At 40.5% G+C, this 19,940-nt stretch overlaps 1 protein-coding gene across 1 annotated transcript; it reads left to right on the top strand.

The window, feature by feature from the left end:
* Nucleotides 1–1,258: 1,258 nt before the first annotated feature.
* LOC104073326 (KAT8 regulatory NSL complex subunit 1-like protein) lies at nt 1,259–17,938 on the top strand (the record flags this gene model as incomplete). The annotated part of the gene is made up of 2 exons (XM_009573045.1): nt 1,259–2,369; nt 17,797–17,938. Coding segments are annotated over exons 1-2 (1,227 nt in total), but the record flags the coding sequence as incomplete, so codon positions are not given.
* Between the last annotated feature and the right edge of the window lie 2,002 nt (nt 17,939–19,940).

Here is a 19,940-nt window from a genome sequence, read left to right as displayed (position 1 = left end):
TACTGTGCTATGCTCACTTTTGTTACGACTCTCTTACTGTTTCTGGTTTTGTCTCTAGCTTCTTAATGAAGAACTGACAGTAGCTTATCTTTCAGGCTTCTGCAGGCCACGTTCAATTAAATCTTTCATTGGGTTTATTTAACCGTCTCCTAAAAAAAGCTGAAAGTACGGTGTAAGGCAGTGACTCCTGCTCTGTAGGCTGTGGAATAGATACATGACATGGCAGCGTAGCTGCTGACAAGAAGTGGTGAAGGTTGACACTGGTCTGTTGATCCTAAAGTTTGGGAACCCTTTGTCTAAGCTATGGCAAGCCATAGGGTTTGTAAAGGAAAACCATTTGTCTTTACTCAAATTGTTATCAAAGAATATTGTGTTTGTATTTTGCAGGCAGTGCCTGATGAATAAAGAAGCACTGGATACAAAGGCACAGGAAAGATTTTTTAGGAAACATTTAGAACTTAGAGTTCTCTGTTTTTAAAGCATTAGCCTTGATGATTGGTTTTTACAGTGTATTTGTGAGAATATGTAATACATTAATTAGTCAAGTGCTTGCTTTATATAGATTTACATTAAATATATTTTTCCCAGTAGTGCCTCTGAGTTTATTTCAGAGTGTTTCAGAGTGGTAGGTGTTCTGCTTTGCTGAACTTGTAATAGGTAGCTGCATAGCTCCCGTTTCTGTGATGCTGTTGATGTTGACTCATTTGAGTATAAAAAAAAAATACTTGAAAGAAAACCAAATGCAACTCAAAAAGTAACTTGTCTCCAGAGCAGATTAAAATAAAATCCAGCCAGAGTTCTGGGGTGAGGATGTGTAGATGTGCATCTCTGTATGTGTGCATGTACATATACATACACCCGCACACATATTTTAAAATGCATCCTCCCAGTCACGTGGCTTACGGTCATGTTTTTCAGTTTGGGCAAGGTTAGATGACAGTCTGAACTTTGTGAGTCTTATTTCTCACTCTGATAGGATCAGAAATGCAATGAGGTATGAACACTTACTCCCCTGAGAGGTAAAGGCTTTCATTACACATGGAACAACCGCTGAATGAAATAAAGAAAAAACAGAAAGGGTGTTCTTGTTTGACTTGGGAGGGAGCGTAGTCCATCCGTGTTCTTTAGATAATGTCCTTTTTTATGGAATCTTTGAATATCGTTGAAATGTTGAAAGAATGAAATGTCTGACAGAGTTGTATTTGTACCATGTCATGAAAATGAGAAAATTTACATGGACCATGTTATTTTCAGGTTTGCTGTAAACTACGTACCGTAGCTATAATGACACCAGCCCTCAGAGAGGCAGCAACAAAAGGTCATGGTATCCACTTGTCACCTTCTTTGTCCTCTAGAGCTATGGAGTCTGATACAGCTTTGTGCATGGAAAATTCCAGAGCAGTGGAAGAGAAGATAAAAGAGGACTCCATCGCACAGATTACTTGCTCAGTCCTGGGGTTCCCCACTGCTGAGCCCAACCTCAGGAATGATATCTTCAGTGTGCAGCATTTTGGTTCTCCACCATCCTCCAAGCGATATCAGTCTGTCTTGTTAATGAGTACAAATTCTGCGTTTAGCAACAAAACCGGTAAGCAAACGAAAGCGGGAGAGCCCGACGGCTCCAAGATGAGAAATTCATTACATAATGGTGCTGACACATCATTTGGTCAGATTAGTCATTCAGAACCTGAGGAACAGGTCAAAGGGGAAACATTTTCAGAGACCACATCTCCGAATTTGGCAGAAACGCAGAGACTTTTGGATTCAAATGTAGCTGAATCCAGTAATGCAGAAGAAATGCTTTTAAATGGTAAATGGTACAAGAAGAATGGTTTTTTGGGTAGGGCTTTGGAAGTCTGCACTGAAACAATAAAAGGGGATTTATTACACCAAATTCTTCATGGGCCTTCAGAAGGGATTTTGAGCTGCACCCCGGAGGAGGTGTATGCTCGCTTACTCCAGTGTGTCACTAAGCAACAAATGGAAATCAGTCGCGCCAAAAGAACTCAGAAACGTTTACAAATGCTCCTGGCAAAGCATGTTATCAAACACTGTGATCAGCAGCTGAAATGCTTCGTGAAACATCAGCTACAAAGAATGAAGGTTTTCCACGAGCCAACAAGATTTTTGAGCAGTAGCTCCCTCAGGTGCACTGAAGGTTGGCCAGAAAACAACGCAACTACTTTGGAGAGTAGTTCGAGTACGGACGTACAGAACGGAGTTAGCGTTGCACCAGGTGAAATCCGGGGGTTTGCACTTTCTACTGGAGGGCTGCTGTCTCGCGTGGAGAAGGATCTGGACTCTGATGCAACATGTAGCAGCTCAGATGAAGATGGTGAGGAACAGACTGTAAGAACAACTGTGGAAGCGTAAGTGTTAAATTCCTGCTAGACTCATATGCTTCATGCCTATAAATCAAGATGGAAGGATCTAGACCTGCAGATTCCTTCTTGTGTGAGTAACCTCACTGAATAGGTAGTCCTACTGAAATCAGCAGGACTGCCTGTGTGAGCTAGGTTTGGCAGGGGCCAGACAGAAAGTAAGAACTTCTAATGACAGCATTTAAGGAATAGTTACTTTACTAGACTGTAGAGAGCTAGATTTTGTACTCTATCAGTTTGCATTACATTAGTACTGCTGATTATTCAATACTTAGATGGTGCTGTAAATCAAATAGTGATAGCAATGCTGTAAATTATATTTTTGGCCGGTATGAAAATAATTTTAATTTTATTCTGGAGTTATTAAGAATTAATCAATGCTAGGATCTTGAAATCCACTACCATGTGATAAAGAGTAAAAATGATCATCTGATGCAGGTGTCAAGCCATCCAGTATTTGGGGGTTGTATATTGAAAAAGTTTGGTTCTTTGAATTATAATTTACTTACTGAAGTTGTTCTGCTACTGTGAACGAAGCTAGCAGTGGTGTTTTTATTGTTGCTGGTATCTTTTTGTAAGAAGAACCAGAAGGAAATTAATATCATTAACTAATACTGTCTTGAATTGAAGGGACCCTCTTAGTACAAATTATTGTAGGTTTGGAAGTCAGTGGTGGGTGGGAGAAGTAGATGGTAAAATTGTTCCCTGATGGTGGTAGAGCCTCTTTTTTTCTTTCCCCCTCCCCCCACCCCCACCTTGCTACACTATTAACACAATCTCTTTGGTCAAGAAATTTTAGAAAGCGGTGAAAGGACAGCTGCTTTCCCCTTCCGACAGCTGGAGAGAACAGAGTATGTCTTAAGGTCTGTTAGGATGTGATAGTCGGGACAGTTGCACACGGAATAGAACTTCACACAAACACAGCAGCTTGGTCGGAGCTTCATGGCACCTACATTTCTAGCAGTTGAAGTCAGGACTGGTTTTGTGTTTCCTGAGCTCTTACATTCTCTGCTGTTCGGGAGTGTCTAGAAAGCATTAAGAGTGACACTTGTGTTTGAGGAAAAATAAATACTGAAAAACATATATTTCTTGGACTGTTTCTTGAAAAACATAATGTTCAGAAGAAATCAAGGAAGCTTCCTCTTAAATTGGAAAAGAGCTGTGCCCTCTTACATATTTATATAGCTTCGGTTAGGGAAGCTCCAGTATAGCATGGTTGTATCAAATCGCTGCTGTGTTTTGTTAAACTCCGTAGGTCAGAAAACAGAGAGGAGAAAAAGTGCAAAGTAAAAACTAGTTTTCATTTTCTTTTACATATTGTCAGAATGGTAAATACTGTACTGAAGTCCAACCAAAGCATAATGACTTGCCAGCTAAGTTAGGATCACCTTAAATATTTGAGTTTGCAAAAGAATTATTCTCCTTTTGAAATATTTTAATGAAAAAGCAGCATTTTTGGCTCTTCCCAGCATAGGAGAATCCACATTCTTCTCCTAGCTGATATGTTTGAACTTCTGAGTAATAGCTCTGCCTCTAGGATTCTTATCTTGTGATTACATGAACTGAAAAAGAAAAACTGGTGAGAAACTCTTGATTCTCGAAGGGTAGTGGATAATGTAAAACTTGGACCAACGTTCTGTGCGAGGGTTTTCTTTTTGCCAGGGACAGTTGAGTTTCTAACTCTGCCTGCCAGTCCTTCACCTTCATTTCTTCTTGTGGCTTTTGAATTCCTTAAGTTATCTTTCCACTTAGGGCTTACTCAGTTTGTTTTGTTGCACTGACGAAAAAATCCACAGAGGATTATGAAGTACAAAGACACCACCTTTGGCTCAGGAAATCCCCAAGCTGCTGTTGCTGGCAGCTCCGGGAGTGTTCTGGAGAAGCACTGCTCCCTCCATGCCTGCCCTGATGTAAGACCTAAGACTCTTATCTTGGCCACTGCTAAGAGGCAGGAGACTGGGTAGATCATCTACAGTCTGACTCAGTGCAGCCCTTTGTTTGTGGGTTGTTTTTTTTCCCTTCCTTTTTTATGTTCTTACTGCTGAACAGCAGTCAAGCAGCAGTGGTGACGAGGTTAGTGTGCATTAGCGAAGGCCTTGCTGCATTGGCAGTGCAAGAATCGCTGGTGTTTGAACTGTGCTGCTGGGCCAGCAAGCTCAGAGTTAAAGTACTGCCCAATTTAAGCAGAAGACTATTGTCTGTGTGCACAGGCTGAGGCAATGCTTGGATTAACATTGCAGTGAGGACAGGCTGTCTCTTATTTGAATTTATCATTATCTTCAGCTTGCAGTGGTTTTCTTCATTTCTCCAACTTCCCTAAGATTTGTCTTTGAGGCTAAAAGGCTGCACTTTTTCTTTTAGGTGACAAAGGTAAATCAGTTCTTCACCAGTGCAGCTGCTGAGATTTGCTGTTTCCTGAGCTTTACCACTTTAAGGCTCTTCGGATTGCCTTTCACCTGGACAAAAGAAACAAAGAAAGTTAACATCCATTTTTATTTCTGCTAAGTGGATTTACGTTCTTTGAAATGCCTTTCGCTCCTAGGGAATTGACTCTAGTGCTTTCCAGAAATAATGTGATTATGTGGGTGAGAGAATACTCGTTTCCTCGCCTGTGACTTATTTTTCATAGTGAAGACTTTTGCTGACCTGGAAAGACTCTTCCTCTGTGATACTCTTCATAATACTTAACTGTAGATTTACAAGGTTCTGTTAATGCAGTGATGAATGGAAATGTTTTGGTTTTGCCTATATCACAATATACTAATTGCATTTAACTTGAGGGTATAATCACGCTGGTGGCTGGTCATTGTCATGACTGCGGTGCTTTTTATCCTTTTTTGGGGAGGAGGAGGTGTCAATCCAATGTGCAAGGTGGGGAACCTGCAGTTACTGTGTTTACCTGAGAACAGTCTGTTTCCCATCAGGAGGGAGGAGTGAATTCCGGCTCCAGTTCTTCACAGTAGGAAAAAACCTGGAGCTATTTTTAGCATTTTGAACCTGTTCATTCTCATTATCCTGAAAAGAGTTTTGCCCAATGAGTGTTGACATAAGCTCTTCTGAGCTGTATCTCAATGCTTTATATCTCAAGTAAGATTGTCTTTATCCATCTATTTCAATACCTTTGTTGTTTAGTTGCAAATAGCTGTTGTAAGATATTTAGACCATTGTTCATCCCTTGTGCATTACACAGGTGCTATCCTCAAGATGAGAAAGATCCTTGGTCTGCTGGTGAAGGCAATTCTTCTAGTTGACAATTCACAGTACTTATTGAACTTCCCTAGCTCCTAGAGTAATTGGAAAGCCTCATCCCATTTCAAGACCTTAATCCAAACATGTTTTGTCCTTTGAGTATTTGCTAAAAAGAAATATGAAAAAACAGTTGGCTCTTTTCAGGAATCTTGTCATTTTGCTGCTAGTGTCAGCTCATGAATGTCTTTAACCTGCCAGCTTTCATGGAAGGTTTCTTAGGCAAAGCACCAAATTTCCATCGAGACACTACACAGGGGATATGGTAGTACTTCTCTCTGGTTTCTTAAAGGCAGATATTAAGTGCTGTTCGCTAGCTCCCTGTTAGGCATTAGCAACCAAAGTGGACGAAGGGCCAGAGGAGGACATCACAAAGCATAAGTAACTCTTCAGGAATTCACAGCTAACATCAACCACTTGAAATGCAACATAGACAGTATTTCACCAGCTGAGTTTACTTGGAACTTGTTGATCATCTTTGTGGTTCACAAAGATGGAAGATTATCTACAGAAATGGTCACAGATTTCAAACAAGGTGATTCGGGGGAGGATGTGAGCTTGAAGTTTTTTCAACAACACAGCTCTGCTCTGGGAGCTATGTATTGTATCCCTCCAGGCCAACTCTACATCCTTATTCATGTATTTTGTGTGTGTACCTGATATGGTTGGAAGTTCTGGTTGTTCACAATGCACCATGAAGAAGTCTGATGCTGAGGTGGTTATTTGGGAAACCTTTAAAGTTGCAGGGTACAGAGTTTTTCTTCTACATGCACTATGTGAATGATCTTCCAGAATCAAAAGGTACATCTCTGGGGTTCTTTGAAGGCACAGCTGCTCACTCCATCTAATAGTAATGCATGTACCTAATTGATTAGAGAGAAAAGCTGCTTACAATAGATTTTTCTGCAAAATAAGTAGCTCTGTCTACTTGTGAAAAGTCCTGTGCTCTGTTTCCCCCGTACTCGTTCCCTCATGTGAATACAGTCCTTTTGCATCATTTGGTGGGATTTTTTCCTTCTGAAATATTTTCATGCTTTTCCTCTGATTTTTGAAAGACATGTTTTACTGATTATCCTCCAGCAACCTCAAGCCTGACGAAGAAGCACTGTTGTACTTTTCCATGCCCACAGGGTTTATTGTGCCTGGAAACTTTTACAATGAATGTGCAGAGATAGGAAATCTTTCTTTTTTTTTCTTTCCCCCCCTCTCTTCTTTTTTTTTCCCTTAGATTGCTAGTTGGAAAGAGAGAAGATGGGAAATCTGCTTTTACAACAAATACTTGTTGGTGGGGAGGGGAGCAGTAAGGCAGAGAGAAGACAGGAAGGAAGGAAATATTATGACTAGTATCTCCAGATTTAATCTGTTTGTTCTAGATTATTTTCCATTTTTCCTAGCATTCTTTCTCATGGCTAATTGAGCAACATCAACGCAGTTCTGCAGGCCTCGCTATAGAAGGCTGCTTGAGGGCTGGGGTTTATTGCATGTTTTTGAGCCACATTTTAAGGGGAAGCTGTTTGGTTTTGCAAGATCAGGTCCTAATTTTCCACTCTGAGCTGTAATTTTGCTTCATACCTGATATCAGACTGAATTCTGGTTTGGGGAAGGGGAGCAAGAGAGTCTGCCAGGACTAAATACTGCTCTCCATTTTTCTTAAGCACAAAATCCTGATTGTTTCCAGTTTTTAAGACCTTTTTAGTTCACAAGTCCAGGAAATGTGTTATTTGCATAGAAGATTAATGTGAGGGCTTTTGAATAAGTATAAATTCATAGGTGCTAACAGTATGCTGTTTTCAAAATGTTTTATACATTGTTTTTTCATGAATTCCATTCTCTCAATTCTTGGCCCCTGTCACTAGGATGTGGGAGGGGAATTGTTACCAGGGAATGAAGGAAAAGCTAGCTTTAATTACCTTCTGTTTTCACTCTAGGGATACATGTATTATTTCAGAATATATTCAACCTCACTTGGTTGGATTTCCATAAGATGGATTTACAACTTCTTTAGGGTCCCACATGCATCTCCTGTTTTTCTTTAGAGATCTGATGTACAGCGATAATAACTTGCTTTTGAGCAAGACTTCCTTCTCACAATACCAGAGTAATGTTCTTGTGAGTGAGGATCCTGATTTCTAACCTGTAATTGCATTAATATTTTTGCAGCTGCTGAAAGTGTACTGAAAGGTTTAATGAAAGGCGGAAGGTTTGACAAGTTGTAACCTGCAACGGAATCTCGGAGCTGGGAACCTCAAAGCTTTTGAGTTAGATAGATGTTGAATGCATATTAAATAAAAACTTGGCATTACTCTTCCGAATGACAGTTTAGTACACACTCAAGATAGTATAGTAGAACAGAAAAGCTAATAATCAGACACATGTGTATACATGATAACCTCGCATGCTTAATTAAATGGTAGATCAAGAAGAGTTTGGTGCTTGATGTCAACTGCTGATTAAGCAGTGTTTTATGGTTAGCTTTTTTCTTTTGCTGAGTGTGAAATGTGTTTGTTTTAATTAAAAGATTTGTTTACAAACAACAAACTGTCTTTATAACATCTTGTAAAGTGAGGGCAGCATTATTTCATTTTATAGATAACATTGATTTCATAAGAAGCTACTTCAAAGGGATACATTCAGTGCCTTTGAAAATCAGCGTACATGGGCCCCTGATACAGGAAATCATTTAAATGCTTTCCTTTTCACATGAAATAAAAAGTGTGCATAAAGACTTCCCAAAATAGGAATGCTCTCCTGTAACAGGGTTTCATTCATACTGCTAAATATGGGTTAGGAATGTAACTTTAGATGTCAGATTTAAATATATTGACCTGTGCTCTTTTTAATTGAAACTGAAATAGCTGTAAATGATTTTATTTTCATCCAAACATTTTACCTAGCTGTTGTGGGTGAGGAAAAGTTTTCTTTGGGGGATTTAAATCAATTTGATTTCCAATTAGTAAACTTCTGATTACTGCTTCTGGTATTGAAAACAAATAAACCTGAACATGCATGTTTGAATATATGTGCATTATAAACTCCCCTTCCTCCCAGCCCGTGGGGGTGGACCGGGCAGCAATAAAACTCACTGAAACATCACCCCAAGCTCCTACAAAACACCCAAACCAAGAAGGTTGCAACTGCTCAAGTCTACGTTCATGACACTCTCCGCCCCTCATCCCTGCAGACGGGACCGTAGGGTTTAACCTCGTCACGAACTCCATCCCTGCCCTGCAAAGCAGGCAGCCAAGTACAGTTGGTTACTCCTCGATTACTTAATCACAGCATGCTTACAGCAACTGTGGGGGGGCCCAAGGACTCGGTTTCTGATGTACCAGGGTGTCCTGTGTCCCCAGGGCAGGTGTCGGGGTCCCCGCGGGGGCAGCGCTGCTAGGGGCTCACCCCTGGTGGGGGTCCAGGCCTCAGGGCTTGAAGTGGGACCCATCCCAGCTCTGCCCAGCCCTCCCACCCGAAGGAGTGCTCTGGGGTCCTTCCAGCCCTCCTGTTAGCCCATTCCCCGCAGAACCCCCCGCGCACGTGGTGGGCGCACCGCTCATACCACCCGAGAGCAAAGGACGTGCTCTTCGGTCAGGTGAGGGGCGGCAGGAGGTGGAGGTCAGTGTGTGGTGGTACCTTTGCTGCTGCCACTCCTCGTTTCCCACCTGATTGCTCTGCCGTGGGCTTCCCCACCAGCCACAGCCTCTTGTGAGTCTCCTCTCCGTCCCTGCCCGGGCAGTTTTTGCCTGTTCTGCAGCCCCTCCGCTACCAAAAACCTGCTGATGATTTCCAGTCCATCTGGCATGCGAGTTCTGGATCAACTCTTAGTTGCCTATCCAAAAAGTCTCAAAAAAGAATATGCTTTGTATCCATTTTTACCTTGAAATCTGATACTATATACAGCTAGAACGAAATTAGTTATAAGCTAGAGTTAGATGTTACACAAATACCATACCCACCTATTCCTTGTAAGAATATAGATACGAATTTTGGGACCAACTTCAGTGGCTGGACAGCATTGATGTGCTGCTTGTGTGCTGTAATAATGTTCCATTTACATGAATTTTTAAAGGACTATATTGTAAGCTGTGTCTTATTTTATGTTCAGCATGGGATCGAGACGTAGCACTACTTTCTTGATTTCTTTTTCAGGGGCAGTTGTGTAATACTTACAGAGAATTTCTAGGCCTGTGTTCCTGGTGTTTTGTTGTTAGTCTATTGATGTGCCATTTCAAAGGCAAGAAAAGAAGCTGGTTTCCAGGCAGCCCTGGCGTTCCTGAAGTTTCTTTCTTTGCATGTTAGCACTACCTGCTTCTCTGCTCCATGTTGGTCTGATCTAGAGCATGCTGAGGTTTAGTGGAAGAAGCTGGGGTGCTGGGGGAGCCAATGGAATCTTAAAAATGAATTTTAAAATATTTTTAACAAAAGGCATTGCAGATACGCATTTTGCAGTGTTGTTTTTTTTTATTCTAGTTAAAGAGGAAACAGTGCTGGTTGTTTACCTTTTGCAGGTTTTTATTTCTTGGGCAGTTAATATTCTAACTGACCCCACCTCCACCAACCAATTTGGCCTTTTATCATTAACAGCTCTAAAGAATTACATAAACAGAATTGAAGATGAGAAGCACCTACCAGGTTGTGAAGCCAGCCCTTGGAAAAGTTCAGCACTGTAACAGACGACACTGCTTTAAGCAGCTGAATTTTTAGTTCTTTTGTTGAGCCCTAAATTGAGTTAACAATTCAGTGCAAGTGTAACAGTTCAGTTTCTAATACAAAACCTGTAGTAACAGTGTGATTCTTTGCAGGAACCCTGTAGCAGGCTGTGGCATCTCATCAGTTCGGAAGATGCGATTTCTCGGATGAGGGAGCATATAGAGCTCCAGTGTGAAATTCTTACGAAATTTCTCCTTTGCTAGGGTATACAAGCACAGAGACTACTTTCCCTTTTTATATTTTCAGTTTTCTTCTATAGCCTTTTTTCCCTGAGTATTGATTTTCCTCTTCTCCCCTTCCCACTGTGCCTTCTAAACTTATTTGTGGAAGATGTAAAAATCTTGCTCTGTTGCTACGTAATTTTTTACCCCATTCTAGTTCTGTACCATGAATTTTCTCTTCAAGGTAAAATCACAGCTCTGGTTGATAATTCCAGGTGTTACTGCATAAATTCCTCAGGCCTGATGGCTTAGCAGAAATGTTCAGCTGGATGAAGTTTTTTGGTTTGGGAAGATAAGATGTGTGTTATGTGTTAGTATCAACATATGTTATTGGATGCAATTCTGAAAGTATTAAATGTCAACAGTACGTCAGAGACGGTGGGACCAGGCGTGGGTGCCAGAAATTGTTGTGATAAGCAGTTGCTGATGTCTGTAGATGATAAGGAGAACTGTAACCCATCTGTTCTGAAGCCATGTCGTGTTTGAGAGGAAAATCTCTGCCAGGTAAAAATTTCTGTTAAACACCAAAGAGGATAGCAACCCCAGAGCTCCAGAAGAATGACCTGATTGCAGATCTTCGCAGAGATTGCAGTATAATTTTGAGTACCAGAGAGCTTTTCCTTAATGGATTGATTTTTTTTTCGGTACATAGCTTGGTTTGGTGCTGATTGTCACAAAACAGCGGCATATTGCTCTCCGCAGTCAGTCTGCGGCGAACGCTCCTGGATGGTCTGAGCAAAGGCTGATAGTGAACTGTCAGGGTAAATAGTGTTTTGTTGTGTAGTGTTGATCGGATATGATACCAGGGGATGGTATTTGTTGCAGTTTGTTTTAATCTTGTTTGCACTCTGGAATGCATAGAAGAGATTGAGTTCATAAAACAACACTCGCTGTTTTTTTAATTATGTGGTTATTATGGATTTAACAGTTAAGTGGTGCAGGGAAATTAATATTTCAACAGCAGCTGAAGTTAGTTCATTCTGAAAACAAACATTAAGTAGGTATGCTGGAAGAATTAGTCCTTGAGAAAGCATTTACGGGTCATTTCATAGTTGGACATGTTTGTTCAGCCATTGCAAGTGTTGGAAGTTTTTGTTGGGAGTGGGCATTTTTATCTCATGAGTAAGGTCTAGATAAGATTATCTAAAATACATGCACTACATATCTGAATTCACCTAATCTAAATGTTTTATATGATACCATCTCCTAGTTTTCGTAGGTAATCTCTTATTAACTGTCAGTGTCTGCAGAGAGAAGAAAAATGGACATGTTGAATTTCACCAACGTGTTGTCATAACGTAGCAGAAGCCCTGCGCTCACCTTAATGGCTTGCAAGAAAATTCAGGCCAGCTGCTTTTTGAGCATTGCCATGTACAGTCACAGGAAAACTGACTGTAGTGCTGGTGCAAAATGAGGGGCAGCTCAAGAAGTTCACAGGCTTGCGGCTCCGGTCCTGGGGGACCCCCACCATACTAGTGTGCTGTTAAGCATTTGTGGTAGAGCGCCATGTGGTGAACATGAACTATTTTGTGTTTTTGTACAACTGAGCGAGCTTCCCAAGAGAACTGGGGGATGTATGATTTTTTCCAGTGTGTTAAGTCTCATGAATTTCATCATGAGTCATATGATATCTGCATGGCACTTAAAGATACGGAGAACTTTCTGATTTTTTGCTTTTCAGTTTCTGGAGTCGAGTCCTTCACCAAAATAATGAATTTCTGCCATTGTTTTCAGTGACTCCCACCAAGGAAGGTGATCAGCTCATTATCCTGAGGGAATCAGTCTGTAGTTTATGAGCTGCTTCTTGCTGCCAAATACTTCACTGTCGCACGATTGGCAATAGGCCTCTGGTAGCCCAGGAGTTCCCAGCGAGAGGAGGAGATGAACCAGTGGGGATGGCTGAGGTCAGGATCAGGGGGTCACTTTAGGACTAAATTATCTGAAAACTGGATGCCAGAACAGCGTGGATTAAACTGAAGGGGACATGGCCTGGCAGAAAGAGCAAAATACACTGTGTTAGGGAACTGAGCAGAAATGTAAGTGTGAGGGGATGTCAGGAACAACTGCTGTTCTTATGTTTAGTGCAGGATTCTGGAATTGGAGAAGTTTTTCCCACCCACACTACATGGGTGCCTTGCTCTCTGGCTTGTTTGTGTTTAAGAATGTTGTAACTTGAAAACGTTGGTGTTCTTTGAAACAAAGCTTTTGGAAAGAGACTGTTTTGGGTTGGCAAACCTGTGTTTTGGAGTTTTGATGTGGATCTGTTGCAAGCATCCTCCTTTCCTGTTCAGTAGGAAGCATCCTGTCATTGTCCCTGCAGACGTGTCATGGTAGGGGCATGTTACTTGCTCTCACGGGGAGTTTCGAGGCTGGAAGGCCTCGGTTTCCTTTTAATTTTCAGGATGTAAGATACTTGTGGAGAATCTTGCCTTGGGCACAGGGCTGCACGCTCTAAAATACTCTTTCCTGTGCTCACCGAATCAACCTTCCTGGATACTTACTATCAATCCCAGGTTCTGTATTTTTTGTGCATTTTAAACAGCCTTGTGTTTCTCCTTCATTATTTATGACTTGTTTTTCAGTTTTCTTGTTTTGTTTGCTTATAAAAATAAAATACGCCTAAAAGGTTTAAATTCCACCCCTTCTCTTCTCCTATAAACAAAAAAAACCCAAAACCCATGCACAAAACCCAAACAACAGTGTGTGTCCAGCACAGCAATTTTATTTTGGTTAGCAGTTCCCCTTTGCACTCAGTTAGGTTGCCTGGTTTTGTTTTTTGGGACAGACTGATAGTAGCTGTTGGGAAAACGTAAATCTCACCCACAACATAATGGAGGCACTGGAAATACTTCTCATAGTCCTGTTGCGTTCTACAATGTTGGTTTGGTTACATAAAAGCATGATTTGTTCTCAATTCTCTTTTCTCTTTTGGGGAAGGTGAGAGTGCTGAGGGATTCATCCATACATTCTGTCCGTAGATCATGGCTAAAAACTTCTTCCTGTTCAAGCAATAGTACTGACTGTAATAACGGTGTATTATTTAGTGCTCTTCACTTGCCTCTTCAGTCTCAGCAAAGGCAAGTAGCTTTGATGAAATGCTTACACTGCCTCTGCTGGTGCTGGCGATCCCGGCTGAATTCTTTCCCATACTTTGGGGTGACACAGTACAGCCTGAAAGTCTGCTTCCTAGTTACATTTTTGATCATACTTTGTCTGGATTTGTGTCTGTGCTGCTTGTGGCTTGCTTGTTCTTCTGCATTTCTTTCTTTCTTCTCTTGGAAGTTGTGCAGGATCGACCTCCTGCAGTTCAATCAAACCAGGGGAAATGCAAGCCAGTATCTCACATGGAAACAAATTTTGTCTCCGATGCAATTCCAGCATGTTTTTCTAGGGAAATTTAAATGAGATGTTTTATTCATAGAAAATCAGTATTGCTCTGTTCTCTTCCAATTCTAGTAGTCCTGGATGAGTGCAGGAGGTCATCTGCAGATTTAGAGTCATTGCAAGAGCAGTAAGTTTATATGCAAGTTTAATATTTCACTGTACTACAGTACTGAACATTAGAAACTTTTGCGAATGTAACGTGGTTTGTATTGAGTTGCCAGCAGGAGAACGAATTTGAAATTCCTGTGGAGGATGTATGATTAGCTAGAGTCAAAAGCACGGAAACCAAGTAAAGATGCATTGCAAAAGGAGCACACAGGAAGCGGGACAGACAGAAACTTTTTTTTTCTTGTCTCATTCCCAACAGAGAACCAGAGCAGGAGCTTCTACTTTAGCACCTGCTCTGACTTCCTCCTTCAGTAACAGGCCTGGTTATTTTTGTAACCCTTTGTGGTTGGGTTTCTTTTTTTTTTTCTTCTCTGGATTTGGAGAGTTCATGAATTCACTGGTGCCACCTTGAAACAGCTTTCTTTACTGAGTGAATGTTATGCTGTATTCTCTAGCATCCCAGGAACAGATTTACAGTTTGGTTTTTTTTTTTTTTATTGCAGTAGTAGGTTATCATTTGTCACTTGAGTGACCATGCTACTTTGCATACAAACAGCTCCCTTTAGGAGTGTGAGGATAGCTTATAGCGATTTTATCTTCCTCTGAGGAGTTACAAGGTTTACTAAATAGTTTGTAGAGAAATAGACTTAGAGACAAAGATGGTAGATAAATAATGCAAGATCGGACAAATGTGAGCGACAGAGATGGGAACAGAATTTAGCAGTCCTCTCGCCTCCTCTCCCGCAAATGTGAGCCTGCGCTCGCTGCCTTGCCCTGAGCTTCCTGCCCCTTCCCTTGTGGCAGTGCAAAAGTGTCTGTCTGTCTGTCTGCAAGGCATCAGAACTGGGAAGGGATCTAGACTTAAACTTGCTTCATTCACCCTGCCTGCAAAGTTAAAATTAACCATGAGCAACTCTCTAATCCATGTTACCGTGTAGCTGCCCAAGTGCTTGTGCAGGCACTGGCCATGGGGCAGCCTGGGCTGGCAGGGGAGAGAGGCTAAAATTGCTTCCTTTGACGTGAGCTTAAATGTTTGTGCTTAGTTCGGTGGAAACTCTTCCTTACAGGGGAGCCTAAGGACATCATTATTACAGTGTAGTTAAATCCTGTTAGTTTAATTATATAGTACACTTTAAAGCCTTAAGAAACACTTGGATAGTATTTTAGAATGAAGCAAAAATATACATAATATATTTAACAGTGAATGCAATTAATTCAAGATTTAATGTTGTGTTTAGGAAAAAAAACTGCAAACACTTTTGAAAAATAACTCGTGATGTAACTTTGCAGAGGATTTTTTTTTTTATATGTAAGACAGTAATATACAGAGGATATGATTTGTTTGTCTTAAGGTTATAGTATTTAACTGTTCTTCTGTTATCTGCTGTGATTTGGTATTGATTATTCATTCCCTTACTGACATGCTGATTTCATACAGTGTATGTGACATAAGACCAGCTCTGGCTCTTTCTATTCCGCTTCCTGTTTCCCAGCTGTGTGGACACTTTTTATTTTTCTCATTTGCTCCCCCTTCCTCCTCAGTCTGTTTGAGGATAGCTCACCTTTCTCCCAAAACTATTGCATCTAGCTTGGCAGGTAATTCTGTCAGTGTGATTTATTTTCTTTCACCTGGGCTTTCTTGTTATAATGTCCTGGTTTGTGGGGTTTTGTTGTTTGTTTGTTCATTTGTCCTTTGAGAAAGGAATAGAAATAAGCACCTCAACACTCCTGTTGGGTGTTTCTCGGTTATCCTCTTTATTCCTATTTAACTTTTTTTGTTAAAATGATTAACTAAGGGATTTGTTACAGCCTCATTAAGCAGCTCTTTCTTAGGACTAGCTTTTTGCCATCCCAGGGTCCTGAGGCAAATCATAACTATTCCAGCCACCGCACTTGTGTGAACACGTTATTTAATTGAACTCTGACTTGGGCCAACTAGGAATTCGGATCTCCCCCCCTTTCCCCGCAAGCTGTATTTTATGACTTTCAGAAGCACAAACGTGCAAAAGCTGTCAATCCCAGAGAAGTTCTTGCCAAGAAGACCTGGTTAAAGCATAAGTAACCAGGGCTATTTACTATGTGCTGGTGATAATGGGAAAACAAAGAGACGTAAGAAGGGGTTGTGAGAAAAATGGATATTCACAAGATGACTTCATGTGCCTTTTTTCCTAGGACAAAATCACTAATAGAATATACAAAATGTAAACAATTTATTATGGTATATATTTACAGAGTTCTTTGAGTTTCTTTTTGATGGTAATTCACTTTATTTGCTTGCACGTAGAAGCTGGATTTAAACAGGACACTTCAATCTCCTGTCTAATTTCATATGTTCATTTTGTCTGTGTAGGAGAGAGTTTAAGCTAGTTGTAAATTATGTGGGCAGATAGTTTTATGTTGAAAAGGGGGAAGTTACGTGTTTTAGAGGTAACCCACCAGAGGCTGTATCTATTCTTACTATTTATGATAGCTAAAGTAGACTGAAAGTTCTGAGAATTTGAGTTATATTATGTTTTATAATCTTTGCCCTGAAAATACCAGGATTCTCAAATTTGGTGATTCTCTACTCATGCCAAGAAATGTCTAGCATGTTCTGCGGGGTGATGTATTACCTTTCTTTCATTGTTGAAGTAGTTGACACAAAATTCTGCATGAAACAATTGCACTTGTGTGATGTTCCTATGCCAATTCACTGACATTTGCTTTTTCTTGTATCTTTTGTGATACTTCAGTACTCTTACTGCCTGGGGAACAGGGGATCACATATGCTGCCTGCACAAAACTTACCATACAGTGTCATCCAGGATTTAGCTCCAGTAGTTATCCCAGTAGCTTGAGTAAAAACACTTCTTTTCCAGAAGAAGTTTGAGTTTGTTTTTACAGTTCTTTTAAGTTAGCTGTGGCAAACTACTTGACAACTTTAGTGGGAAAAAACCAGCAGTCATTTTCTTTAAATAAATAAACTCAGTTAATGGTAGGATACTAGTGGAAGTTGCATACTAAAATACTGCATTGCATTGTCTCTGTTGCTTAAACTTACTGGATATTAACATTATTTGTTGAGTGGTATTGTTATGTCATTCATTTATTTAATATGTAGGTTGAGTAAAGTTTGCTGATACCAGTGATGAATTTAGCATAATGAATTTAAGCTAATCACAATGTCAAGTACCAGGAGGCATATCTTTTGTGTTAGAAAATATCTATTTGTAAACAGCAGTAAGAGTGACCTAACTATACTATACTGACACAGCTATATTTATAGAATAGCTTGAATAAAAGAAATCTAAACTACTTAGTTGGTTTTTTGGGCAGTGACTTGATACTTAGCTGGCCATTGCTGGATGGTGTTTTATTAGATTCCAATTGTTAGCAAACGATATTCATGGAAGCTTGTGGGAGGAAGTGTGGTGTAAGAATTTGGATTCTTGCTGGTGGAGTTACTGGAATTCTTTACAAATCTGTAATCTGCATTAACTGATACAGTTTGGTAGTTTCTCCAGCTCTGGGTTTTATAATACAGAACAGAAAACTAGCTTAGTCTAGGAATAGCCAGTCAACATAGGTCGTACTGGTTTGGGCAAGTTCTGTAGTTACACAAATAAGCTGATGTGAAACTGGATGGATATAATCAGATATCTTCTGAAAGCAACTGAGATGCTTGCAACATGAGGCAGAGCAGCTGTCAAAAATGTTCTTGTGCAAATGTGGTTATCTTTATTTTTGGACTAACCAGCATTTTGTCTTCACAGCAGCTATACTTCTGAATGGAAGTGGCTTGCAGACAGAGCTAGAATTGGCAGCCGTTGGACATGGCTTCAAGCCCAGATTTCAGAACTAGAATACAAAATTCAACAACTAACTGACCTTCACAGGCAGATACGTGCCACCAAGGTATTGTCTGTAAGCTCATAAATGGGCTTTTCAAATAATCTTTTGACAGTGTTTCTTGCAATATTTATTTATTTGATCTCTTGTTGTTGTTGTTGTTGTTGTTGTTGTTTGTTTTGCCCTAGAGTTCTTGTATCCGCGCAGGCTATCGCATGCAAAGGTTAATGAGAAAGACATCAGGAGGTAAAAACTATTGTACCCTAGAGGCATCAGTACAGGACTGGGAGTTGGGAACTCTTACCTTCCTATCTGTGATAGTTAGTGACTTTGTTAGTGACTTTCAGGGGCCCAGCACAAGGTACTGCAAGGTACTGCATTTATCACACACTGCAGAAGAGGCAAGATTTGGTTTTCAGGTGAGGTGGTAGGTTATTCATTTTTGTGTTGTGGGGTTTCAGGGTGGGTTTTTTTGTTATTTACAGTGCATGTTTATTCTGAGGATTAGCTAGTTAATGTTTCTACAGCACTTTGAACAGGTCAAGGATTAATTATTACTAAAATTCCAATGTGTGTAACTCATGTACTAGTTTTTGTAAATCGAACTGGCTAGACAGTGGGAAAGTCACATTCCTAAAACATTAATAATCTATCTATCAATTTAATGGGTTCCCCAGGTCATTCTCATATGCAAGAAGCCAAAACCTGTGATAATTCTGGTGGTGTGATAGTGAGAGGTTTTAGAGGAGGGCTCTTTGATTCTCCATTGATGAGCTTCATGTAGGTTGTCTGATCTATGCTGGGGTCAGATAAGCACAGATGGAGAGGAGCCAGAAGATGCTTTAGACTTTATGTGGCTGACCTAGAGGGAGTTAAAAAGGAGAGGAGAAATCACCCCTGAGAGCATTTCCGTCTGATGACATAAAGAAAAATTATTCCCTCTTCTCCTTTCGCCCTCAAAACCATTCTTTTCATACTCAGCTTTGTCTCTCCTGCTCACAACTTTTCCCCAGTCAGGTTTTTCTTTAAAAAATAATTGAAGAGCCTTTGTTTGTGCGTCTGTCCTGCCTCTGTGCCCATGGAAGTGAAAGGAGATTTCGCGTTTGGTGAAGGGTGAGAATGCCCATATTTTAGTGTTGTCCTAAATACCAGGTACTTGCACGCTGTTACACCCAAAAGCTATCAGCCTTTAGGGTGGCATAGGTCTCATGAGCTGCAGAACACAGAGAAATAAATGACAGAGAAATGAGAGAAAGAACGTTCTTTTAGTCATGCATTTTCTTCACATTAGGTGGTATGTTGGCTTGGAGCCTAGTCATCTTCCTGGTGGAGATCTTTAGTGACATTCCTTTTTGCAAACTTCATGCCCCTTTTACCAGCTGTGGTATTCAGTATTTTGCATTGTGTCCCATAGTGAAGGTAGACTCATATTTTCTTCGGCTGTGATTTTTTTGTATACGTGTTTGTAGTACACCAGTGCAGCAGCTATGGAAGGACACGTGGGCTGGTAGAAGAGCTCTTTGTTTTCATTTAGTGGCTGCAAAGTAGTTACACAATATCATTAGAATTTGTATGCTGTGTTTAATGGTTTCAGAGTGTTTTTCGTGTGTTTTGAGTGGAAAAAAATGTGATTTATAGCCAGTGAACAATGATTTCAAGCAAAATGCCACTCCTCTAACACCATAATGCAATAGGAAGGGAGATGGTTAACTTGTGGGCAGTTTCCTGCCCTACTACATTGTGTCTTCTCATCTCTATGCACACAGTAGTAGCAGCTCTGGGTCTTTGAGAGTTCTTCCATTTAAAAAAATGTATGTCTGCGAAACAAAACAATTCCATTTAAGGGGGGAGGAGGGAGTTCATTGTAAAAACCTACTGGTTATAACCCGTTTAACTTACAATTCCTATATAGTCAGTATTAGTCTTCTAATTCTTTACTCTTCCTTTTTTCTTCTGTGCCTATTCCATCTCTCCCTTTTCATACAATCTGTCAATTTTCTCCTTTTTCTGCTTTCCTCTTTTGGTGCTTGTCAACAGGATTTGGCAACTTAAATAAAATTCCGGGGGG

Source organism: Fulmarus glacialis, unplaced genomic scaffold, assembly GCF_000690835.1.
Source record: "Fulmarus glacialis isolate BGI_N327 unplaced genomic scaffold, ASM69083v1 scaffold24482, whole genome shotgun sequence".
NCBI lineage: Eukaryota > Metazoa > Chordata > Aves > Procellariiformes > Procellariidae > Fulmarus > Fulmarus glacialis.
The sequence above is the reverse complement of the archived record's forward strand: the minus strand, read 5'-3'. Positions and strand labels throughout refer to the sequence as shown.